The 27,743-nt window shown below is 35.3% G+C and overlaps 2 protein-coding genes and 1 long non-coding RNA gene across 3 annotated transcripts; 1 reads left to right on the forward strand and 2 right to left on the reverse strand.

Annotated features, from left to right (window-relative positions):
* Nucleotides 1-5,943: 5,943 nt before the first annotated feature.
* On the reverse strand, nt 5,944-6,973 carry LOC145006388 (uncharacterized). Its single transcript, XR_013662884.1, has 3 exons — nt 6,905-6,973; nt 6,561-6,717; nt 5,944-6,466 (listed from the first exon to the last, which is right to left on the reverse strand). It is a non-coding gene; the product is annotated as an uncharacterized LOC145006388 (long non-coding RNA).
* Nucleotides 6,974-15,579: 8,606 nt separating this feature from the next.
* Nucleotides 15,580-17,269, reverse strand: LOC145007600 (tyrosine decarboxylase 1-like). The gene has a single exon (XM_078966511.1). It carries the CDS (start codon nt 17,221-17,223, stop codon nt 15,697-15,699), a length of 1,527 nt encoding a protein of 508 aa, XP_078822637.1. The 5' UTR covers nt 17,224-17,269; the 3' UTR covers nt 15,580-15,696.
* Nucleotides 17,270-26,815: 9,546 nt separating this feature from the next.
* On the forward strand, nt 26,816-27,216 carry LOC145006195 (uncharacterized). The gene has a single exon (XM_078965290.1). It carries the CDS (start codon nt 26,873-26,875, stop codon nt 27,065-27,067), a length of 195 nt encoding a protein of 64 aa, XP_078821416.1. The 5' UTR covers nt 26,816-26,872; the 3' UTR covers nt 27,068-27,216.
* The last annotated feature ends 527 nt before the right edge of the window (nt 27,217-27,743 follow it).

A 27,743-nucleotide genomic window follows, 5' to 3' on the forward strand; every position in this document is an offset into this window, starting at 1 on the left:
ATATTAGCCACTCGAGGCTATAACTCTATGGGTCCGTGCACCCAAACTCTGTGAACCCTCAGGCTCTAACTCTGGGAACCTTCTTGTTCCAACTCTATAAACATGCACAGCATAAATCACATAGAAATTATGCAGTACAACACATCACGTACATATAGCATACAAATACTCTGAACACATAACTCTGGTTACCTACTCAAGGTAAAGTATAGTGACAAGACTCACCTGGCAAGCAGAAAGCAGATATCCCCACACTGGAATCTCAAACTCGCCACCGCCTAACACGTAAAGCAAATATTCTCATGAATATAACTCTCGAGACTAGAATAAATCCTCTCATAACACCCTCTCATGGGTAAAAGACTAGTTTACCTCTCTCTTTGCCCAAAGGCCACATCGCTGACCAAACCCTAAAAGTTAACGACCAATCCTTGGTCGAAATCAAAGTCCTCAATCTAAGTCAACCCCTGACTGACCCTACTCGTCGAGTCAACTCTGTGACTCGTCGAGTTCCCATAATCAGAATTTCATTCAATCTGCGACCTAACTCGCCGAGTCACCCCAAGACTCGCCGAGTCCAACAACTCTGAGTCCACTCGCACTCGACTCACCGAGTCATCCCTCAACTCACCGATTCTCGACTCTACCAGAGAATATTTGGGACTCTTCGACAAGACTCGCCGAGTCCAAATGGACTCGTCGAGTCCAAGGCTATCTTCAACCTACTCGCCGAGTTGTTCTTCCAACTCGTCGAGTTCCAGGCCATCTGCAAGCAACTCGTCGAGTCGACCCATGTGACTCGCCGAGTACCACCGTTCTGAATCCATTTAGAAGCACTCCAGGCCATGCAATTGATAGATCTAGCCTCCTACAACCCATCCATCACGTAAAGTGGAAAACTTTACGTGAATCCAAAGAGATCTAAGCCGTTTGCACATTGGGCTAGGATTTGGGACAAGATGACTCCATCAACCACTCACAAACAGGGACTTTCATGCACTCTAGACCTTCTCCCTTCCAGATCTGAGGTAGCAACCTCAGATCTAACCTCTAAACTCCAATACATCCAAAGATATGATCTCCAACATCCCCAAAATGATGCATCTAAGAAATAGCAGCTCAAAAAACGAGATATTACCTCAAAGGAATGCCCTAATTGAAATGAGACTCGAATTCAAACAAAGCCCCTTGCTCCAAGCCTTCAATCTCCCAAAATTCCTTCACAAATACATTCTCCAAGCTCCACTCCATCCAACAATGGTGCTTCTTCGTGATTTAGGGGTTTCTGGGGCTCAAGGGGTGATAAAGAGGCTGGGAGGGAAACATAATGATCTTTATATAAGGCTCAACCCCGAGAATTAGGGTTTTCTCCACTCAGCACCTACTCGCCGAGTCCATTACCCTGACTCGCCGAGTCGGCCACTTAACACGCGACCAAGTTGCGACTCTACTCGCCGAGTCCGCACATGGACTCGCCGAGTCACTCTTTCCCAATTTACTCTTTTAGCCCTTCAACTCTACTCTTGATATTTCGGGATGTTACAATATTATATATCTGACAAATCTACTAGCATATTAGAATATTCTAACATTCTAAAAATTACATTGAAATATTTACAGTGTAATATTCTATTAGAATACTTCACGTATTTTTCAAAAAAAAAAAACGCTAAGTTTTTATTATATTTTATTTATTTTTTTAATTTTTTAAGGTAAAAATAATGACGGAAATAATAATTAAAAAAAGAATTTTTGGATTTTGAATTATATTTTGAATTTTAAAAATGTTTTTAGATTGCGTCTCACGGTATTACAAAATTAACATGATTTCAAATGAACCTAAACATATATATATATATATATATATATATATATATATATATATATATATATATATATATATATATATATATATATATATATATAGACACACACACATACATTTTTAAAGTTCCTGTACTGCTCGACCATTAAGTTAAATGTGTTCCATGAGTCTTTGTGCAAACTAACTCTTTTTCTACCCACATTGTTTACTTCTTCAAAACAAATTTCCAATAAGAATTGTATTAGGTCATTGGTCCATATATGTTTATCTTCCATTACTAATAACAAAAAAACATATAAAATTCAAATTTTAGCGAGCATATCCTTAAAAGATTTGACCAACAATCAACACAAATATTGTAGCGCCCCGATTCCAGGTATGAATTTAAATAAAGAATAATTGGCCTTATGTCCTACTCGGCGAGTTGGTTGCCCTACTCGTCGAGTAGCAGCAGGAATGGAACGCGTGTTTAGTGACCTACTCAACGAGTCCACTAGGGGACTCGACGAGTAGGAGATGGCAGATGAAACCCTAAATTATGATTGTTTTACACCCTAGTTAAAGGATCATTAGCCTTCACCAGCCTCCCCTTACTGCTTCTTGTTCCCCTCAAACCCTAAATCGTATGTGTGTGTTCTTTGGTATGTTCAAGCTTGGAGGAGTAACCTTGGAGAAGGAAACACTTGAGGTAGCAAGGAAAAGCAAGGCCAGGAACTTGTGGGAAGCTAAGGGATTTCCTTAGTCATCACTCTCTGGAAGGTATTAAGTTGTTCCTTAAACTCATTTTCTCTTTTGAACCTCTCTTGGATGGGTGTTATGAAAGGCTCTCCATGTTTAAGCTAAAGATCCGAAGTTGTAACTTCAGATCTGGACTTCCCTTCACCTCTAGATTCATAAAGTTCCTAGCTTGTTCAAGGATGAGACTCTCCCAAGGTGTAAAACTCCATTAAGAGCTTAGGTTGATCATTTAGGGCCTTTAGAGCCTTTCATGTACGTAAAGTTTGCAACTTTACATGATAAACATGCCTTAGGAGCTTGGATCTATAATCTGGGACCTTGCCATGGATTAAAAAGTATCTGCATGGATTAAGAACTGCATGGACTCGGGAAGTTGAATGAGAAACTCGGAGAGTCCGTTGAAGATGGCCATGAACTCGGCGAGTTGGATGAACACCTCGGCGAGTTCGTTGAAGATTGCCTTGAACTCGGCGAGTTGTTAGAAGACTCGGCGAGTTGGCTAGGGCTTCTTCCAAATCTTGGTCACGTATGAACTCGACGAGTTAAAAATGGAACCTCGACGAGCCAAACAAGGATTTCACGACTTCTCGAATTCAGGAAGAACTCGGCGAGTCGGTGACCTGCACTCGACGAGTTGAGTCAACATAGACTGTTGACTCTGACTATGGACTTTGACTTGGACCAATGGTTGACCAATTGAATTATGTTGGTTTCTGGGATTGGGAGATTTAAGAAAAGGTTGTGTGGTACATATAGGTGGTGGAGTTCGTGTTGGACCCAAGAGTTGAGCTTTCTTATTTCCGAAGACAATTGCGAGGTGAGTTATCCTCACTATACTAAGGGGTCTAAGGCACCAAGGCCAGCCCATTGGATATGATATCCTAGTAGTTGTATTATGTAGAATATAAGTTAGTCATGCATGCTAGTTGAAACGCTAGAGGGTAGGCCTGTGGGACTACCTATGATACTGATTGATTGCATGTATGTGCATTATCTGTTACATGCTAATCTGTTATGTGGGATGGGTTGAGGTCGTACTGCTCCGTGCGGTAGCCAACAAACCCTAGAGTATTCCAAATACGAGCTGAGTGTCGGGTAGGCATTCCAGACTCATACTGAGGACTTGGGAGCATTCCAGATACGAGCTGAGGGCCCGGTAGGCATTTCAGACTCGTACTGAGGGCTCGGTGGCAATCCAGATGCGAGTTGAGGGCCCGGTAGGCATTCTAGACTCACACTGTGGGCCCAGGGGTATTCCAGTATGTTAAGCTGTCGACCCGTTATGTGTTGTTCTGCTCAGTTTGTTATGATATGTTATGGTGTGACATGGTTATGTGGATGTAAGTGTATCGGTATTTTGGGGGTAACTCACTAAGCTCTCGGGCTTACAGTTTCAGTTTATTGTTTCAGGTACCTCAGGGGATCGCGGCAAGGCAAAGGTGTGATTGTACAGCTCCTCCTATTATGTTATGTTTCTGGGAAAACTCTGATATAAATGTATTTTGAAAACAAAGTTGTAATGTTTTGATGAATTCGACATGTTTTGAAAGTTTAAATTTGGCTTAAATTTTTGGGTGTTACAAATACGAGCAAATTGGGACACAATAATAACATTTCAGCACACAATAACATTAACACACACACACACACACATATATATATATATATATATGTATGTATGTATATATAAGCAAATTATCACATAATAATGACATTTTAGCCCACTAGAATGACATTTCAGCATAACAAGAACTTCAATTGATGAAATTAACAGGTTTCAGTAAAAATTAAGCACTATAATGAAATTTTAGAATAATAAGAACTTCAATTAATGAAATTAATCTATAATCTATGAAATTTCAGCAACACTTGCAACATGAATAAGAAAAAAACGATTTCAGGAAATGGACCTGGTTTACGACAACATTAGTGGTGGCAAACAAACAACAACATCAAAGGAATCGACTAAGGAAGCCGACGACATAGGTATAGTGATGGATGACGACGATGAGGAAAACCATGGAGGTTGGATATTGTAGGTAGCATTAAGAAGGATGATGTACCGTTCTTTTTAACCTTTTTATTTATTTATTTAAGGTTTAGAAGTTATTTGAAGAGGAGGATCCAATGCTACATCATATAGCGCACGCACATAGGTTTTTAAGTTAGAAATCTTTTAAAAAACAAACAGTTACGAAAGACCAAGCGTTACACGTGTTCTGCACAACACAACCAAAAGTGGGTTTTAAAAAAACAAACAGCCCTTTATTTATTGAACACACATAATTGCATAAGTGAAAACATAATGCGTAGCAATATTTAGCAGGCACACAAATAGAATTTCTAACGAGGTGAACCTGGTAAATGTGGAGTAAGTTACTACATCAAAAAAAAACTTATGTCAGTGATTTGTAAATTAACTATATATTCAGTACTTATATAATGGAAAATCTACTGAAAAGTCTTTATACTTATGACGCATATTCGATAACTCTTTATATTTTTTTAGTCAATTAAGTCCAAAAAAACTGGAAATTGTATTCATCTTGACCCTTTTAATATGTCAACATTTCATCTAACTTTCAAAAATTACAATTTCGGTCTAGATTTTAAATTTTATTACAAATCTGGTCTAAAATTTACACTTGTGGCCTACATTTTAAATTTTATTACAAATTTGGTCTAAAATATTCAATTTGACATAGATTTCAAAATTTTGTTACAAATTCATCATATATTTAGTTTATTTTACATCTTTTTTTTTTTCAAAATTTTGTTTCGAATATGTTTTTTTTTTTGAATTATAAAATCATAATTATACAAACAACTATTTTATAATAAATGCAATTTTATACAAACACATTTTTATAAAAATGTATACAAACACGTTTTTATAATAAAAAAGTATATAAACACCTATTTCATAATAGAAATATTTGTATATATGTATGTATTTATATGTATTGAAATAGGTGTTTGAATATATATGCACAAAAACATTTGTATATATTTATGTATATATAAATATCTTTTTTATAATAAATACATTTGTATAGAAACATATTTTTTATAAAAAAAAAATCATAAAAAGATGTGTTTTATAAAAATATATACAATCACGTTTTTATAAAAAAAATATATATATGCAAATACGTTCTTATAATTTAATATATAGAAACATGTATTTCATAGTAAATGCATTTGCATATATTTATGTTTTATATACACACAAATATATATATATATATATATATATATATATATATATATATATATATATATATATATATATATATATATATATATATATATATATATATATATATATATATATCCGATAAGAATTTTTTTGATAGGAAGATAAAGAAGTTTTTCTCTCATCATATATATTTTTTGCAATATACCAGATCACGTGTTTAGGCTAATTACAATCGCAGATCGCAACTTGGTGTCTTCCCTATCGTAACTTGTTTTTTCCCTATCGCAGCTTCTTAATATATACGAGTTCCTTCATTCACCCTTGTAGTCACACACAAGCAATACACATCAGGTAATCGATTTTAAGATTAAAATCAACACATCTAAGAGTATAGAAACTAAGATCAAATAGAAAATATTGAACATACTGATCATCAGTTGCAACACCATTAATGGCGAACATCAACATAAAAGTGTTGATGAATTCCCACAAGAAAGCTTCTAAATCTATTGTAGGATTTCAATACCCAGTTAAAGTTGGCATAGTGTCATTTTGATGATTGAACATAATTTTCAAAGTGAGATATAACAGGATTGAAACTTATTTCAGAGTGTTGTTGTTGTTGATTGATTTCTCCTGATGCAGCAGCTGAAAGTCTCTCTTAGATATAGAAATAGAATCCCAAACTCCTCGGTAGGTAATTCCTTAAAATAATTCAAATGAGTTGTGAATCAGTTAACCAAAAATGTCATGAAAGTGATTTAAAACCAATTATAGGCTTACAAAGAAAGGACTCACTCAAGATCAATTGCCCATTTTTTTTCTTATAGTGCTCATCCAGAGATTTAATAAGCTCTAGTATAGAATCCCAACTAAGGTCACAGACAATGGAATTCACCTTCATAATGCATGGAATATTAGAATCCCAATTAAGGTCACAGACAATGGAATTCACCTTCAAAATGCGTGGAATATTGTTTAGGAAATAAACATGACTTTAATCATATATCATGTAAGAATAAACTCACATATCTTAAAACCAAATATACATTGGAAATGCAAATACCTAACTTTTGACCCTCAATAAAAAAGATAAAGAAGATAAAGAAAGGCAAAGGACATAAATAACGGGTGCTTATTACCCTTGATGCAACAACATAGAGCCGTCAGCAAAGAAAGAAGATGGCAAGACACCGAAAAATTTGAGGAAGTCGACGACCTAAGTACAACCTCATCTGACAGTGATTTGTGAAGGAACGTCAATATTGTCCATTTTGTTGTTTTTAGTTTTAATGATTTTAAAATGATGAAAAAAATTATAAATCAATAAAAATTATCCAACAAATAGATTTGAGTACATATGATATTAAAAAACATTAGAAGGGAAAATACGATATTTAGAGTGTAGGTCGAACAATTATGATATTTAAATGTTTAGTAATGAAATATACAAAATTCTGCCTATATGATTTAGGGTGGAATTGGTACGGTACCAATTTATTTTTCTCTAAACCGTGTACCGTACCAACTACAATTGGTATAAAAAAATTGCTACCGGTACCGTACCAAGTATACTTAGTACCAATTTATTTGGCTACCAACAAGTTTTGTTGGTACAAATTGATAATGGTATATACCAACTTCTTTTAATTTTCTATTATAAGATTTAAAAACAAGCAAAGACATCGGGATTTTGATGTGTAGTATAGAAATTATTTATGTAGTTCTTTTAGTTTACAAAATAATTCTATTGAAGTAACGCTAACGTAAAGTTTTAATATTGTGCTTTAATGTAGTAATAACTATTGACTAATACGACCAAATTACTAATATAATATTATTGAAACTGTAAATACTAAATACAATTAACAGTTGAAATATATATTTACTACTTATAAAAGAAATCTAACTATTTCTATAAATAGATTGAATATAATAATATTATTTTTTTAAGACGTCCAAACTATTAAGCTTGAAGTACAACCCATTTATAATATAATAATATTAAAACTTTAACCCTATCATTTATCCCTTAAAAATCTGGTATCAAATTAATAGAAGAATTCATTTGCAAATTGAACCCGTCAATCTCAACACTTTAGCCATTTGAAGCGGTCAATATCAACAATTTATAGAGGATCTCTTCTCTCACATTGGTAACAAGCCATCTCATAATATCTATCTTCGTAATCCCTTCAAAGTAAGAAATATACGCACACTCTCTCGAAGAACTCTAACCAGTAACCAAGACAGTATAACCACCACCACCACAGCCGCTCTGCCTCCTTCCGCCTTCAACTAACCACTATCACGACTACTGCCATTCCTCTCACCCACGACATGAACTTTCTTTTGGAACATAACATTTTTTTTTAAAAAAAAAAATATCGTTGAAAGAAGCTATTTGTCCCCGCCGCTGTGCGCGGGTAACGGCTAGTATATATATATATATATATATATATATATATATATATATATATATATATATATATATATATATATATATATATATACATATCAAATGAATTGGTTGGTACGGTATTACCATGGTATTCCAATTTTTGTACCATTACCGTACCAACATTGATCAATTGGTACGGTACTACCAACCAAACATGTTGGCTACCAAATATATTGGCTACTAAGTTTCTTGGTTCGGTTGGTAACATGTTGGTTGGTTTTCCATGGTACAATTTTGTCAGCCCTAATATGATTTAACAATATTCCACATTGGTTCTAGCTTGAAGGTAATATAATAACTTTTAATGGTATAACATTTGTTATGGTTATATAAAATGTTTTAATAATATATTCTCATAAATAAGATCGTATGAACAAAATATAGTAAAATTATCAAATAAAATTTAGATAAGTAAAAGTTTTTTTTTTTTTAATTTTTTAATTTTTAATTTTTTTTTTTATAATACGTTATATGAGTTAAATGGCCATTCTTGAAAAATTTGAGGGCTTTATGATAAAGTAAGGTAAGCGTTGGTTGCTTTGGTGGGGGTCATCCACCCACATTTAAAAAAAAAATAATAAAAAATAAAAAAAATAAAAAATAAAATAAATAAAAAAAAAGTGAGTTAACATCGTTTTTTGCATATATATGAAATCGAAAAGATCCCTAATCTTGAAAAAAAAAAAAAAACACACACACACTTGAAAAGGATTAGTCATTTCTTTAGTGACAAAGTCTTGGATAGTTTAATATAACAGTCACCTTGCAGCTAACACAGGCTTTGGTGTCCATTCTTAGAACAATCATGTTCCAACTAATGCTTTAATATTAGTTACAATTACATTGCAACTAATTGGCTTGGTCCATTACTGGTAATGTTCAGTCACCACTTGCGTTCACAACTTAGCATGTTGCGTAGACAATATTTCACGTTTTGTATGGAAAGGTTTGTTGCATAAATTTAGTCATCACAAAGAATATTAGACATGCATGAATTAGTACGTTCCTTTGAAGAACATTGACTACTAGAAACATTTTCAACAACAATCTAACATTGTTGATGATTAGGTAAAATCATTGGTAATAATTTTTACGGAACTTGAGAGAAGAAGACCTAGTTTTTATTGTCAATCACTACACATAGTTTTCTGAGTTGGGCAATGAAAGCATCAACTCTCTGCCAAAGATCGCCAACTATGTGACCCTCGTTATTAAGGTGTGTTGTAAGAACCCAAAATTTAAAGAGTTTTGACTTTGGGTGAATAGTTGACTAATATGACAATTTGGTTATTTAGAGGAATTTAATGAATTTAGAAGATGAAACTTCATGAAATTGGTCAACATAAATTTAAGTCACATGTATAAGACGAGACAAGTGAGTTCATGAGAAGAAATGCAAGAGATGGTGCATTTAGGCTTAAAAGGGTAAAATGAAAATTTTATGTTTTTTGGGCCAAATTTGTGACTTAATAGATTAAGAATTGTATAATGTCTGTTCGAAGTGACTCAATGGAGTTGTAGAATTCATCACCACCTTCGCATGGATATATATAGATCATAGAAAACGGGTTTCAAACGAAGAAGATGTGAGTCTTAGAAGATTGGAAGAAAATCATCCCAAAGCTGGAATGGAATCAGCTAAGGAAATTGTTGATGTGCAACCACCACAACACGATGAGTATCTTGCTGCGTCATGGTATGCAGAGTAGTAAATGGACGAGGTACTCATCGTAAGTAGAGGGCAACATACTTTCTCGGGACGTGGTATTATAGGGTACCGTGGCGTGGTGGCAAAAATAGGATGCTATAAAGGGAAAGGTACATTGGCTTGACAATAGGGAGACCGCAACCTAATAAGGTGCACCACCACACATTAGGGTCACTACCGCGACATAGTTTCCCAGTTTAGTAAATAAAGTTAAATCAGTTAAGGGCTCATTCTTGGACCAAAACTCTTCCTAATCGATTGAGAGCTAAGGAGTGGTGATTTTGGTGCCAAGATGTTGACAAGAGGAGCTAGAGATGGTAGATTACAAGGATTAACATTATTTCCTTCTTGAGGTAATGATTTCTCCTTTGTATGAAGCTTTGATATTCAATGGTGAAAATTTTAGTTTGGTTAGATAGTTTGAGTTATTAGGATTATAACTCAATTATGATGTTGCTTAGAGTGTTTAGAAACATTAATCAAGCTTTATACGTGATTTTCATGGTGAAATCCATATATGGAAAGTTAAGGTTTGAAACCCTAACTAATAAAAGGGATGAATTGATACATTATAGTTTAAAGTTTAATTGAATTAGGTAGTATGGAATGCTTAATTCATTTGGTTAATTAGATTTAGAGGTAGAAGATGAGATGTTAGAATTATGATCAATTTATTGATCAATTTGATATAATGATGGGTTAAAATCTTAATAGGATTAAAGAAGTTCTAAAGGACTTGATATGTTATATGAATACACCTTGAGAAAAGAAGATGGAGCAAGATACATCAATTGAAGAATGAAAGAGAAGGGTAGTTAGTTTGCACTAACTAACAATGTGAGTTATAATTCACTCTCTCACTTAATTATGTATGCATGTATATATGTGTTTATGGTATTATGTATGTATTCTTATATGTTAATGGTATTGTGTTAAATACCCATCAGATTGTAGGTAAAGATAGAATATGATTACATGAATTATAAACTTGTAAATGATTATGTATGCATGATTAGATGTTAAAGGTATTGTGTTAAATACTTATAGACTAATAGATGAAGGTAAAGTATGATTATATGTATTATAATCTTATGAATGAGCATGTAATCATGGTTAGATGTTAGTGGTATTATGTTAGATACCCTAGATATTTTATATGTAGATATAATGTGAATGGTATGATTAGATGTAAAAGGTATTATATAAATACCTACAAGCTAATAGATAAAGATAGAGTATGTATGTGTAGTTAGATATAGAAGATATTGTGATAAGTACCCATCATATATTATATGAACATAGAATATAAATGTGTGGCTAGATGATACTGGTGTTGTGTTAAATACCTATATGCTAGTAGATGAAGATTTAGATTAACTACCAAATGAGTTAAGTACTAGAGTGGTAGTAGAAGATCTCTTAAAGAGATGACGATATCGATTGAGATGAGACATGTGATGTGTAAGACTATGGTGAGACCATAACATTCACATGATAGATTATGAGAATGTAGAAAGATGATTCCTTCGGGAATGAGATAGATGATTCTTTTGGAATGAGATTATGATTCCTTTAGGAATGAGATATATGATTCATTCAAAAATGAGATTATGATTCCTTCAGGAATAGAGATAGATGATTCCTATGGGGATAAGATTATACATGGTTATAGAAGGTTGAGAAAGGGTTCCATGAGTGGAACAAGGTAAGAAGTTTTTTTAGAGAAACTTGATATAATCCATGGGGGATTAAGTGTAGAGGATTCGTAAGGGGTCACTGTATTCCGTGACGGATTCAAGAAAAGAGAAGTAGTTAAAGGATTCGTGTGGGATTAACGTGAAGGGACTTAGTCCGGATGGTTGTACTCTAGTAAGTTAGAGTGAAATTGTTCTCATATATGATAGGTGAAGCGATCATAAGTTATTAGACCCGTTAGGTCTAAGTAAGAATAAAGATGAAGAAGGTGAGAAGATATGAGACGGGGCAATGAAAAAGTAACAAAAAAGAGATGTGGTTGAAGAAAGAGAAGGTATGAGATGGAGTGAGAAAAGAGTATGAGGGGACATAGAAAAGTATGAAATGGGACGAATATATAGAAAATTTAGATTTACATGCCCAAATAGTGCAATTTGAGTGTCGACTATGGGGCGTGTCCACTTTGTCTACATATTAGCAGCTCCATCATATCGATACCTTTCTGTCAGTATATTGCACGCCTCCAAATTCCTTACGGATAAAAAGTTATGTCCATTTTAAGTAAGGCTTCATTTATCTTTCTCCCACTTATCCATAGAAGCTTCTACCAGATCATCTATGTGCTCCACATCATATTTTTTGTTAATTTACTAAGGAAAATAAGATTTTTAGTACGATGTGGGATAACAAAGAAGTTTAGATTTTGGGAAGAGATGAATGACCGATATGGTAGTTTGATCTTTGAAATGGTCATTACTAAGTTTCGGCTGATTTTAGATTTGAAGTGGACGACGACATATGTGTTGTAATGAACATACTGGTTGGGTAAATTTTCAGTGACATGATATTAAGAATGGAACGAAGTGGAAATGCTGGCATATAGGGAATGAGGCAAGATAATAACACTACTTAGCATAATTAAAATCATTAAGACATAATTAACAAGGGATGGTCAATGACCATGGCTACTTCTTCCCAAAAATCCTCACAAGTGTTGGAGGATCAAATGGGACCACATAAATATGTACCATAACTTGATGTGTTATTCTAGGTGTGATTTTGATTTGGAATGAAGGAAATTTGGAGGACCTTGGGGACAAGCATTGTTATGAGAAATAGCACATGTCCTTCAACTTCAAAAAGGTGATCACATAAGCAAGGTCCAGATTTAGAGACCCATTAGGCATGAAGAATGTCTCATAGGAGGGATCGAGACCACATAGAAAACCGGATTTGTCCATATTGTTAATGGGACAAACAGTTTTAGAAATTTGATCACTAAAGGACTTGAATTGGAAACAATAATTAGAGATGGATGATGAAACTTTTTGGAATTGGTGTGAGGAAACTCATAATATCTGCATGCATTCAATATAGTCATGACTATACAAGGCTTCAAGGATACGTATATCATGACTTGTACATAAATCCAGGGCTTCTATGATCGATTCTTCGGAGATAGATAACTAGAGAGAGATAACTAAATAAGGGTAAGAACACGCCGCTTGTCTTCTTTTCAAGAGATAAAAGTAGGATTAAGAGTAGCTTTGGCATCAGTTGTATTTATGAGAATGGATAAAAGATAGTGGCATAGATATAATTAACTAGTTTTTGAGATAATATGAGCAAAAGAACTTGATTAGCCATATAACGTAGTTGTAGGAGGAGAGTTTAATTGTTAACATATGTAGGAGAGTGGAGATATGGAAGGATGGATCATGAATCATTGTTATCGTTGACAACCCTAGGGAAGAGAAGGGATGGACGACAGTTGACTAATGATGGTAGGATATTTTTAAGCTTATACCATGTAGGGTTTGATAAATCTTCACACTTGTAGATAATCTTTCATTATCAATACTAGATATGTACTCGTGCAAAGGAGCGGTGACAAATAGATTTTTTGGTGAATAACTTTTTATGGAGAAATAATTATTAGATTTTATTATTAGTTATTAAGTAATAAACATTTACCTATTTTAAATAAAATATTTATATTTATACATTTTATTTATATTGTTTGTGTATACTATTGATGTAAATTAATTAATAAAGATGTTTAGTTTAAAACATATAAATTAATTTATAAATATGAATTCAGTATTTTAAAATTGTTACTTTGTTCCAAATTGAATCTCTTAATAACTTTCCTAATTAAATTCACGTCTTTAAATTTTTGGCAAATATTAATGTAAATTAATTAATAAAGATGTTTAGTTTAAAACATATAAATTAATTTATAAATATGAATTCAGTATTTTAAAATTGTTTATGCAGAGTTGTACAAAAAATTTTATCACTTATACTCTTGAAATTCAAGATATGATAAACATATATTGAATAATATATTATAGATATTAATATAAATTAAGAATAATATCACAATAAAATAGGAAAGGATAAATAAGTACAAGATTCCCATCTTATAGAAAAAAAATGATGTACTAAGATAATGTTTGAGCTATATTAATAGTTATGCTAATTTGCACCTTCATAAACTTTGACGAGATTGTAAGGATAAATACATTAATCACATTGCTTCCTTTTGTTCTCTAATCATATAATTCAGTTTAGTTTTCCACGACGAATCTATGGAAGGAATATCTAACACCAAATTTGTTAATTAATATATCACTACAAGGATTCTCGTCTATACCGACGGCATTTTCGACCATTATACCGACGATTTTTCATCCGTACAAAGTCGTCTGCATGGCCCCGTCGGTAAAAGTGGAAAAAGTCGTCAGGATAGGTGTCGTCAGTGTAGACACATACCGATGCCGACAACATGTCGTCTGGAAAGAGTCATCAGAAGTGATTTTCGAGGAAAAAGAAAAAGTATTATTATATACCAATTCAAACGACATGTCGTCTGGATAGACCACCGGAAAAACACTGAAAAGCTGAAGTCTGGGGTCTATGATGGTTTACTCACTGGAAAATCGCACTAAATCAGAAAACAAAACAAAAAAATCAAACACTCAAAATGGCAATTAAATTCAGAAAAAATATGAAATAGAGGGACATTATGTGTTTATGTTTACCTGGTGGCCTTTAGTAGTGGCCGGAGATGAGTGGTAGGGTCGTCGAATGGCTGGATTTCCACAAATTGAAACTCAACAAACTCAAATATGTGGCTAAAATCTATGAAACCAGCAGAGGTATGACGAAGGGAAGCAAAATACTGGTGAGTGGCAGGTAAATCGCATCGCAGAAGGGTTTCTGGAGACTGTGTGGCCGCATTTTTCTCTAAATTGAAACATAAAAACCTCAAAATTCCATCCAAAATCTGCGAAATCAACAAACAAAAATAGGAGGAAAGAAAATACCAGTGAAATCGGACGGAGGGTGGTCGGACGACGTCAATTGTTGCCAAGAGATCGAGAGAGAAAGGTAGGGTGCGGCGTTGCAATTGAACTATAAGACTGATAATCCGTTCAGGTTTAACCCTGTGCCGAAGACATGTCGTCGGGACAAAGTTCACACAGATCGACACATCTATTCCGACGACATATCACCGGCAAAACAATTCATGCGGATCGACCCACCTCTATCCCGACGACATGTCGTTTGTATAGAAGTCAAAGAAACGACACCATTCTTATTTATCTGCGACATTAAAATCCAAAAATAGAACGTACTTTTATAAAATCTATACCGACGAGTCGACAACATTTTTTCAGAATAGATTTTTATAAAGCGGGATTTAATTTTATTTCCGTGCGCTACTTACACAGACGATATCTCAAAAACTGGTCAACTTGGTATTTGGTCAACCCGGTTCCGATGACATGTCGTCGGTATAGCCCGACTTGTACCCGACGACAATTGTCGTCGGAATAGGTGTTGTCGGAATAGTGGTGGATTCTTGTAGTGTATATGACAACATATTGATCTGGAATTTTGTCACATGAAATTATCTTACACTATAATGTATATTTGAAAAAGCTTGGATATATGATAGTAAATCTTTATATAAATGCGGTTATTGTAACCTCACATACACATTATTTTAATTACATCACATAGTAATAGAGAACATGATATGTTGAATTTATTCTTTTAGGTGATTAGATAGAGTGGTCTTCTATCTGCTTGGATGGCTTCTTACCATTAGAATCCGCCTTTGGTGTTAGTGTACCCAACAGGGAAGTTGCTTGATCCTGCACCAACTCCCAAGCCATCTTTATATGCCTATCTTCAGTCAGAGTTGCACCCACAGAAAACCTGATAATAAAAACTCCTTCAACCATTGAATGCGTCATGTAAATAATCCCTGTTGCATTTACTGATTCCAATAACTTTCTGTTGAATTCATTTGCTTCATGATCGTTGCCATGGTGCGGATTTATAACATGGGGAGAAACCCTGAAACAAACCATAGAAAAGTATCTAGGTACCACAATCTCAAACCTACTGTCCATGGTCACCATCATTTCGAAATCCTTCGCCATTTTCACATGGTTTCTTAAGAATTGTCTCAAACCAGTCACCCCATAGCTCCTTAGGACCATCCATAACTTCAAGGCTTGGAATCGTCTTGTTAGTGTTATCTGCCAGTCTTTGAAGTCCACAACTTGTCCTGATTCAGTCGCTTTGTTTTTCAAGTACTCTGAATTCGTGGAGAGAGGTTTGGTGAGGGCGGAATTGTCTTTCACCCAAAGACAGCAACAAGCAAGATTAGTCAGGAGCCATTTGTGTGCATTAAAACTGAAGGAACTCGCACCCTCTACACCATCAAGGAAATGACGAAACTCAGGGCAGATACAAGCACTTCCGGCATATGCAGCATCCACGTGAACCCACATATTATATTTGCTTGACAACTCACACAAGGGTCCCAATGGATCAACAGTTGTGGTTGACGTTGTTCCAACAGTAGCACATAAATACAACGGAATTAAACCAGCTTCAACGTCTCTTTTAATCGACTCTTCAAGTCGTTGTGGGGAGAGTTTATAGTTTGTCGACTTGGTTGTCAAGACTTTTCGAACATTCTCCGGATTTATCCCAACAATTTTGGCTGCCTTTTCGAGACAAACATGGGTTTGGTCGGAACAGTATACAACAAGCTTCTCTGTGTTTTCCCTTCCGATTTGATCAAGCATCTTCTCTCTTGCAGCAAGCATGGTGCAAATGATGGCCTCACACGTAGTGCCAAGCAAAACACCTCCACCATTGCCGGAGAATGAGAAGGACTGGGGAAGTCGAAGTAGTTTTGACAACCACTCCATGACCACGATCTCTAGCTCAGTGGCAGCAGGAGAAGATAACCAATTAAACCCTACAACATTGAACCCATTGATAAGCATTTCACCAAGAAAGCTTGCGGTGCTTGTGCTGGATGCAAAGTAGGCATAAAAGTTTGGACTTTGCCAATGTGTTAAGCCTGGAATAATATCCTTATCGACATCTTTGAGTATACTTTCAATTGATTCTGGGAGCAATGGGGCGCATTCAGGCAACCTTTCTGCTAGATAGCCGGGATTGACTTGGCTTCGGACAGGGTAATTGTTGATGTTTTTGTAATAATCGGCAAGGAAGTCTATAACCATATGGCCTTGCCTCCTGAATTCTTCATTGTCCAAGGGGTTCATGTTGTTTCTTCATGCATACCAAAGGGGATATCGGGTGTATTTATTACATTCCATATGCCCTTCGTCCTCCTACATTTAATAGTGAGCTATATATGTCAAAAGAAAAGAAACGGGGCCTCCTTTTTATGACTATTAAACATTAATTATATTCCTTAAACTTCACTTTAACGAAGCTTATTTAATTTTTTTGGAAACAACCAATAAAATAAAATAAAAAAGCCCACCGATGAGCAAGGAGCTAACCGGGGGCAAAAGATACAAGGTTCACATTTCTCACCTTCCAAATTCGCCAAAGGAAGCCATAGAGAATAGATAACAGCTTCCGCCTTTTTTGAAAAATGCCTTTGGAGAATGCTGCACCATTTTAAAAATGCTGCAAAAAGGACATCTTACTAGAACATGTTCTACGGATTCTTCACCTGTATTATGTAATTAATATATAGGTAAAATTTTGAAATAAACAATGGGTGTTGTAGTCGTGCTCTTGTTTGTATTTCCTAGTTTTAATTTGTTTTATGGTTTATCAATGGCGGTTCAAAGAAATTAAATTAGCCATCAATAGATCTCTCACTTGTAATATGCAAATAAATACGATTCAAATTTAAATAATGGCCGGTTTATCAACATTTCATAAATCTCTTAGCATTGAAAAGGGGCTAAAATCACCGGTGGAATTTTCCATTAGAAATCACGACCTAATTTCATACACTAGTACACAAGTAAATAATGCGAGTGATTTTTATTTTTTGATTCGATCTCTTCTAAAAACCATCTTATTAAATAGCTACAACATCAAAAAATAAAAGAATCACACTATAAAATAGTTTTGTTGGTGCGGTTTTCCAAAATTGCATCATTAAAGCATTTTCTGATTCAGTTTTCTGAAACCTCACCAAAAAATCATGTGGATACCGTCCCAAAAAACAATTACAACCGCACCAAAAATAATTCATACTAAAAAATGTTGAACAGTACCAAAAACCAATTTGCACTAAAAATATATTGAACCGCACCATTAATCTTTCCTCTACAAATTCATTCAAATTTTTCATTTTGCGCTAGATCCCTCCAAATTTCCTTCAAAATTTTCATGTTTTCCAAAATTTCCATTCAATCTTCCCTCTTTTATATAACGTTTGATATGCAACTTCTTCATAATTATAGATTTGTCGATTCCACGCTTGAAAGCGTATGTGAGGTATTTTAACTCAGCGGTATCAGGTGGTGCCCTCCCACCTTGAGGTCGAGGGTTCAAGTCCCATCGTGGATATAGGTGGAATTAGGTGTTAATTTAAGAGTAGATTATATATATATATATATATATATATATATATATATATATATATTTGTCGGTTCAAAAAAAAAAGTTATGTCCATTATTTATGTTTTTTCATTAATGGCATTTGTGTCTCCATTTTTCTCTTATTAATTGTAAATGGATGTACTATTTTAACTTTTAACGATTTTCCTTGTTTTGAATCTCTGCATATGCCTTTTCTTCCATGATATATCTCCAAAAAGGGATCCAAAGACTTATGATGTTTGCTTCAGTAACTTTCAATCAATGGGTATAGAGCTAGTTTTTGTAGAGTGGGTTTTAAGATGTCTAAAAAGAAATTGAAAACAACGTCGATGAAATGTGATTTTCCAAGAATAGATTTTTAATTGATAGGGAAAAAGAAATTGCAGAGATTGAAACCACCCTTTTTGGAGAAAAAGAAATGATGATTAAACCTTTGATTGAAAAACACTCATCGAACATACCTAAATACAAGAAAGTGAAGCTTCATAAGTAGCGTGGTGTGCATCAATGGCAAACATGTTAATTGGTGTTGTTTTAGCTAGGTATTTTTGAGGTTGTTTTGACAATTTTTTGGTGCGATATTTGCTATTTTTTAAGCGGTATTGACTATTTTTTGGAGCGATTTTAGCTATTTTTTGGTGTGGTTTTGGAACCGCACCATTAAATAAGGGTATTTTTTATGCGATATTTTTTGGTGTTGTTCAGTACCCGCATCCATCAATCATTTTAACTGCATCAATAAATCCTTTGTCTACTAGTGATAGGACATGTAACACGAAAATCTTAATTTGCCGACTAAATAACGAATAAATATAGTGTGGTTGGAAATCCGTTGGAAATTACCGACATAACATCGACAAAATTTTAACGAAATAGTTAATTTTATGTATTTTTAGAAGTTTGTAGGCATTCCCTTGGTAATCACCAACGAATTTCTATTTGCTTAAACCCTAAGCAATTCTTAGGTTTCCTTTCCACAAAGACTGTTCCTCCTACACCTCATTGTGTAATGATGGGTAATTTAGAAAACTAACCAACAACACCTAGGAAGAATCATTGCTATTCATATTTGATTTATTTTCTATATGGAAATCATTCCAAAATTATGGAAGAAATATCCAAAATTCCATTGCTTGGGTAGTTGATTACATGGTTTTTCAAGATTACTAAGTCTATGGAGTTACTTTGTTTTACTTAGAAGTTTTAGGATCGTTAAGATTCCTTGAAGGCTTGAACATGACTATAAGTAAATCCTTTCTAGTCATTTTTATATATCTTTTTATCTCTAGTTTCTTTATTTATTATCGACTTTCGCCAATTTATCCTTTTCTAAATCCATTGTTCTTTATTGTTTTGATGATTATCATCATTTATACTAATGTTGTTGCTTATTATAAAAAAAAGTTGGCAATGTTGTTAGCAACAGAAAGTGGTAGCAAGAAAGTGCTCATTACACATGTGCTAGTTTTTTTAATAACAACTTTATAAGGGATAGCAAGAAGCTACTAGGCACAAAACAAAACTAACTACATCAAAGAAAGAGCCTCATGTGGGCACGATATCCAAGACGATCATTAGACTTATTATACGACCTTCACATATACTCAATATCACTCAGAGTCCCACAAATCAAAAAGCAAGCAGTATTCAGACAAAAGGAACGTTCTCAAGCAATCCTACTCCTCATAACAGGAACCTGTACTAGCATACAGTGCTAAGCTCATACTCTCAGGCATAACATAAACCGGCTATACTACTGTTGTCTACTCAATACTAGCATGCAATTCACATAAGCTGAAACACATAAAGTAGGCACATAAGGCCTCATTCCTAGATCCTTAATCCTATTCTAGCATGTTGTCCTACTAAAGCTGATAAACACAACATAAACTTGTATGGGTACTTTGGGGAATACTTACTTGAGCTCGGCAGGTCGCGCACATCACACACTTCGTTCTTTCTCAAAAATCCTTTAACTTATCTTTTAGAAAACCATTTTCTTATAAAAATCTTTTAATCCCTCGATCTGGGTCCAGACATCCCCGAGGGTATGTCCGAATCCCTCAAACCAGGGCTCTGATACCAACTTGTAACAACCCAATTTTCACGACCAAAAATTTCATTTTTATAAATTACTTTAATTAAAACATCCGTAGGGAAACATTGTCGAATCATTACATCTCATAAAACTATGCATAATGTCTGAAATCCAAATCATAAAATAGTGATAATGTCGGAGTACAATCCCAAGGAATCTCATAATGCGGAATCTGAGGTGTGTGTATGATGTGCAGCTACCGCGCCGGATCCCTCCCGTTCGCTGAAGAGGTACCTGAAACAAAAGTGAAAACTGTAAGCACAAAGCTTAGTGAGTTCCCCCATCGTACTACATACCATAAAATCACATAACATACATATACTGTCAGACATATTTGGGTGCCGACCTACCCCTTCAGTCCAGTCGACCGGATAATGCCTAGCTTATCTCTGTGTTGGCCTCCCCTTCGGTCATGTCAACCGGATACTGCCTAGCATGTCTGGGTTCTAGCCTCCCCTTCGGTCATGTCGACTGGTAACCGGGGACTATTTCACCCCTACTACTACCACATAATATCATATCACATATATCATAAGCTGACTAGCATGACTGGGTACTAAACTACCCTTGTGGTCCTATCGACCGATAGTTAGGGACTATTTCACCCCTACTACTATCACATAACTGATGGGTTTAAGCCATAAGAACTTTCCTATGTGCACATGCATACCCTATTGCTTGGATATAGGTTTCTCTAATTGAACATGCTTTGTATCCAAGACTTTGAATCATAGATCTAGTGTAAACAAACAATTTGTAACATATGAAATCCAAGACTTTGAATCATCGCTTAGAGTCACAATTGTCACTCCTCTAATGGCTTACAAACACCTACTAGCAACAAGATGATTTGAGAGAGAGGAAGAGGTGAGAAATCGGCTCTAGGGTTTCCTCAAACATAGAGTGGCCGATTTCTCCTTCCCTAAGGGTCTCTTTATACTATGAGCTCCTAGGGATTTACCTTAAACCCTAATTGGATAACTTAGCCTCAAAGCAATCCAAATATCCTTCTAGATAGGGCCTTGGACGATTTCTAGAATATCCATATCCTTAAAATCGTCCCTTCCCATATCCATAAGGATTCATAGCCTAAAACAAAACTATCACACATTTGACAATTTATGCCCGTTTATTTAATTAATCTCTTTAAGTCACCAAATTAATTCCTAATTAATTTATGACTTATATCAATCAAATAATATTATTATTCCTTTAACATATTATTCTTATAATACATTAATAATAATATATCTTCTCTCTATATAAATCACCTTGTCAAGTTGCTATGGTGAAGGCAACCCAAAAGGACCATGCACAACCGGGTCACGTAATTACCAAATATAGTTACAGCCTTAGACATTAATCCAACAGTCTAAGTCTAGTAACTATAAAATGCAAACACAATCCGATTAGCAATCGTAGCTCTCAAAGACGCTGTCAACTCTGATCTCATCAGTAACCTATCCTTTAGATAAGGGATCGTACAGTCCTCTGTTTAGATATTGTGCGGACAATCTCATGGAACTAATTGTCCAGCAGTTGGTTTCTCGATCTCATATTTATTTGACATATAACTTAATTGAACACATCAATTCAGTCCTGACCGGGCCCAGCACATAAGTCAAATCAAATCATCGAGCGGCCGTGATATCGCTTTTACCCTCTTAGGATAGAAGTAACAGATAAACTTCGACTTATATGCATTTACTTATCCACCAATCAATTATACAGAACAATGTGTTTTATAACATCAATTTACTGATGTGGTTTCACATTATCAATGCACAACCAATTAGCAAATAATAAACCATATATCTAGGTTTTAAGACAATATGATATTATCGTCTTGCGATCACTTTTTTCACATTCCATAAAGTGATTCCAGCAAGCGTGGGTTTATTCCAATGCTCAAAACTTTTTCATAAGCACTCATGAACGTTGTAGCAAACCTTTGTCATGTCTAATACCATTTAGACAATCTACACACCAATTCATGACAATCTTCATTCATATCTACTTCCAACACATGAATGATTGTGGACTATTTGAATAATTCGATTATTCTTAACAAACTCAATTATTCTTGAAGTCAAAACATGCAAATTGAAACAATAGTTAAACAATTAACATAAGACAGTAAGTTTACTTATAAATAATACTTCTTTATTTAATCATCAAATGTCAATTACATTTATCTATTATATGTTTCTAAAACTGTCTAATCTAAACTAATATCATCCTTAAGTCCAATGCTTATAACGTGTTGCAAGTGCTTAACCCTACTCAGTCCCTTCGTAAGCGGATCTGCTGTGTTATCTTCTGATGATATCCTCTTAACCACGAGGTGTCCTTCTTCTACTTGATGTCTAATAAAGTGATATTTTCTATCGATATGCTGAGATCTACCATGATCCCTCGGTTCCTTGGTTAAGGCAACCGCTCCTTCATTATCATAGAAAATTTCCATAGGCTCCTTTATGGCAGGCACAACTCCAAGGTCACCAATTAAGTTCTTCAACCATATCACCTCCTTTGACACTTCGCTCGCTGAAATATACTCTGATTCGCACGTTGAATCAGCTACAGTTTCTTGCTTGGAACTTTTCCAAGTCACTGCTCCTCCATTTAGGGTAAAGACCTAGCCCGACTGCGAACGGTAGTTGTCCCTGTCGGTCTGGAAACTGGCATCACTATACCCTCGCACCTTTAAGTTATCACTCCCTCCGAGGACTAGAAACCATTCCTTGGTTCTCCGAAGGTACTTAAGGATATTCTTAACGGAAATCCAATGAGCTCTGCCAGGGTTCCCTTGATATCTATTGACCATGATCAAAGCAAAGGCCACATCAGGGCGAGTACAAGTCATAGCGTACATGACTGAGCCAACTGCGGAAGCATAAGGTACTCGGCTCATTTCAGCTATGTCGGCTTCAGTACTCGAACTTTGAGTCTTACTCAACTTGGCATTACTTTGTATTGGTAGTTCTCCCTTCTTCGAGTTTTCCATACTAAAACGTTTTAGTACTTTATCTAAGTAAGTATTCTGACTAAGTCCTATTAGTCTCTTACTTCGTTCTCTCACTATCCTTATTCCCAAAATATAGGAAGCCTCTCCTAGGTGCTTCATAGTGAAACACTTCCCGAGCCAGGACTTAACCTCCTGCAGAGTCGGTATGTTGTTTCCCATGAGCAATATGTCATCGACATACAAAACGAGAAAGCTAACTATACTCCCACTGGCTTTGACATATACACACGATTCATCTTCGCTTCGTACAAATCCAAACTCTTTGACTTTCTCATCAAAGCAAAGATTCCATCTGCGAGATGCTTGCTTCAGTCCATAAATGGACTTCTCAAGTGTGCACACTCTATTGGGATGCTTCTTATCAACAAAACCTTCTGGCTGAGCCATGTAAACATCCTCATCCAGATTCCCAGTCCCCTTACCGGCCTCCCTCGCCACCTTATTGTCCAGGGAAAAACCCTAGTTGTGCTTTAATACTTTCTTGAGTGTGTGTGAGCTTTGGAGAGTAAATCTTGTGTTCTTTTAGAGGAAACTATAAGCTTGAAGAGGTTAGATTGCATAGAAGGCCTTAGATCCAGGAGCTTTACTGTTTTTGCAACCATTTGGAGGTAAAAAGTCGTCATCTTGATCACTCCTTTGTTAGATCTCTCCATTTGAGAGTTTATGGTCATTTCTAGCTTATTCTTGAGACATTCTTGGTTTTGAGCATGCTTTGAAGCTAGGACTTCAGATCTGAGCATCTTAGGGCCTCCTTGGACTTAAAGTTGCCAACTTTATTAAGTCTTGGCCCTCCTTCATGCTCTAAAACCCATAATAAGCTTCATATGAGTGATTTAATCCCTTTGATGCCTTGCATGCACGTAAAGTTAGCAACTTTACGTGGTATCTCAGTCCTAAGGGGATATATCTGTAGTTTGGGGTCGTGGTTTTGACTGGAAAGGGCTTAATATGTTAAGACAGGAAAACTCGACGAGTTGCTTAGCCAACTCGACGAGTTGAATAGGGTTTCTCGCCTCCTGGATACTGAGTGAACTCGGCGAGTTGATGAGATGACTCAACGAGTTGGTTGAGTTTTTCCCTGATTTTCTGGACACTGAAGAATTCAACGAGTTACTGTAGCAACTCGGCGAGTTGTCTCGAGCTTTTCACGATCTTCTGAGATATGAAGGAACTCGACGAGTCAGTAGATGCACTCGACGAGTTGGGTCAACATGGACTGTTGACCTTGACTGTTGACTTTGACTTTGACTATGGTTGACCAAGTTTGACTTCTGAGGGTATTTTGATAATTTGGAATTTTAATGGAATTAGTCATATGGTGGTTACAGGCAGTTGAGTTTGGAGCTGTGAGTTGGGATTCAATTTTATCGGTTCAACACTACTTGTGAGGTGAGTTTTCCTCACTATACTTAGGGCTCGAATGCACTAAGGCCGGCCCATTGGATTGATATCCTGGTAGTTTTTGATATGTTGAGTGTGAGTTAGATATGCATGCTAGTTTGATATGCTAGCCTGGTAGATCTGTAGGACTATCTGTGATACCACCTGATTATATGTATGTGTATTTAGTTGTTTCATGTCGACATGTTATGTGGATAGGGTTGAGGTTGTACTGCTCCATGCGGTAACCAACAAACCCTGGAGTATTCCATATATGAGTTGAGGGCCATGGAGAGCATACCAGACTCATATTAAGGACTCCTAAGCATTTCAGATGTGAACTACGGGTCAGGGGAGCATACTAGACTCGCACTGAGGGTTGATCATTTATATTTCAGTCTTATGACTGAAGGGGCAAGCTAGTCATAAGTTGTGGGCTCGAGAGCAAGCCAGACTTATGTTGTGGGCTCGAGAGTAAACCAGATGTGAGTTTTGGGCCTGTAAGGCAAGCCAGACTCATATTGTGGGCTCGGGGGTAATCCAATATGTAAAGTTGTGGACCCATTAGATGTTGTTATTATGTGTGCTATTTGTTAGGTATTGGTATTTTGGGGCAACTCACTAAGCTTCGGGCTTACAGTTTTATATTTTGTTTTAGGTACTTCGGATGATCGCTGGAAAGCAATGGCTTGATCGTGTACTTCCTCACATTTTATGATTTTGATTTTTGGGATTCTCTTATATGAAACTATTTTGAAAACATTTTGTAATAAATAATGGTTTTTGGATACTTGAAAAAGTTTTAAATTTTTATGAATTTTATAGATGTTACAAGTTAGTTGCTTACACAAAGTGCTTCTTGAAGTACATGTTCCCCTTCGTTAAGCTATTGTTGTCTTTTGCGATAATGTTTATGCGGTTAATTTGTCAGATAACCTGGTTCAACATCAACAGACCAAACATGTCGAGATCGATATACATTTTGTTCGTGAAAAAGTTCGCCTCGGCACATTCGGGTTCTTCATGTCCCATCAGAATTTCAATATGCCGACATTTTTACAAAGGGTCTCCCTCGACAATTTTCACCGCCTTCAAGTCCAGTTTGCACGTTCGTCCTCCTTAGTGTAGGGATATTTCAGCATTATTTGTATTGTGTATTAGCCAAATTATGAGTATATATACACATATTTGTATTATTCAGATCAACTAATGAAAATTTAGCTAGATGGAGAAGAGAGGGAACGAGAGGATAGAGGGGATGTTGGGGACTTAGGGCCCACATACCATATAAAAACTCCTTTCACCATATATTTGTTAATATTTTTGAAACCACTGTACTTTGGTAAATACTTTTTAAAATCACAACACTTTGGTAAAAAAAACTCAAATCACATTATCAACATCAAAAGCCAAAATAAAAGAAACTCTGGTTAGTGTAAGTGAGACAACTTCACACATCGAGAACTCCAAATAAATGTTTATTATCAAATATAATATAATTACAATACGCATGTGCATTGAGGGGTAGTAACTAACCTAATTATGCCAGTATCATGGTATTAGTATCATGGTATGAAGATTGTCCAGCCTGGTAGACAATGGCAAAATGGAGTTGAGATTTTTTAATTAGTGTTTGCTTTGATGCCCACTTTCTGTTAAATGATTATGCACCTTCTTTAAAGATAATATTTACCATGTCATTAGCTGTTAGATTCCTCCATTAACCCCCACTAAACAGCTATAAAAGCCAACAATCCCACTGCCCTTAGTTGCTGCTCATACAAACTACAAAAACCAATCTTTCTCTACAAATACATATAAACAAAGATCACTCATCGAAATGGGAGGTGAAAAGCTAGCTACTGCTCTCGCCATTACAATGATTGTTCTCATGGCGTTCACCAGTTCTGGAACGATGGCTCAGGAGTTTGGGGGAGCACCAGCACCTTCTCCATCAATGCAGAGTGATGGAATGGCATTGCAGGTTCCTGCTTTACTTGCAGCCATCGTGTCTTTGGCGGCTTGCCTCTTCTAAATCTCAGCAGATATTTTTCTAGCATCTTTCTCATTATCAACATTTGCTCTCATCGAGACTTTGATGTTTGAAACTTGTATTTCCAGCGTTTAGCTCTTCATTTGTAACAAAAATTTGCTTTCTAACAATTCCATTTAGTATTTCTCTTATCTTTTAGCCAATTACATGCATTTAAGTAATGACCAAGAAAAAAGAAACTAATCAGTTTCGGATTAGATGATATTAGTACTTGAAATTGATCAAACGGTGAAGATTTATCCGGCATACATTATAAGAAGCCAATTCAACATATGTTGAGTGTGATTTTTATTATAAAATATATTTTTTTACCCTACCCTTTCGTTCTCCGTAACCTTATATACTTGAAATAACTCGATGAGAGAACAGAGAGAGGGAAGCAAATAAGGATAAAATGAAGAAAAGAGGTATAAATCTTTAAAATAGTTGTAAGTAGTGTTGGCTAGAAACAAAATTTAATGTTGTTTCTAACATTCTTTTAATGTTGGCTAGAAACAAAAGAAAGACTATGTTTACAATTTTCATAAACATTCAAGTTTTCAAGAAAGACAGGAAGGAAAAAAAATTACATCGTCGATATGCCCTATGCATATTGGGCCATCACATAGAGAGTGAATATCGAAACATTAGCAATATTTTAAAATTGAATTAAATGATT

Source organism: Lactuca saligna, chromosome 7, assembly GCF_052625555.1.
Source record: "Lactuca saligna cultivar CGN05327 chromosome 7, ASM5262555v1, whole genome shotgun sequence".
Classification (NCBI taxonomy): domain Eukaryota; kingdom Viridiplantae; phylum Streptophyta; class Magnoliopsida; order Asterales; family Asteraceae; genus Lactuca; species Lactuca saligna.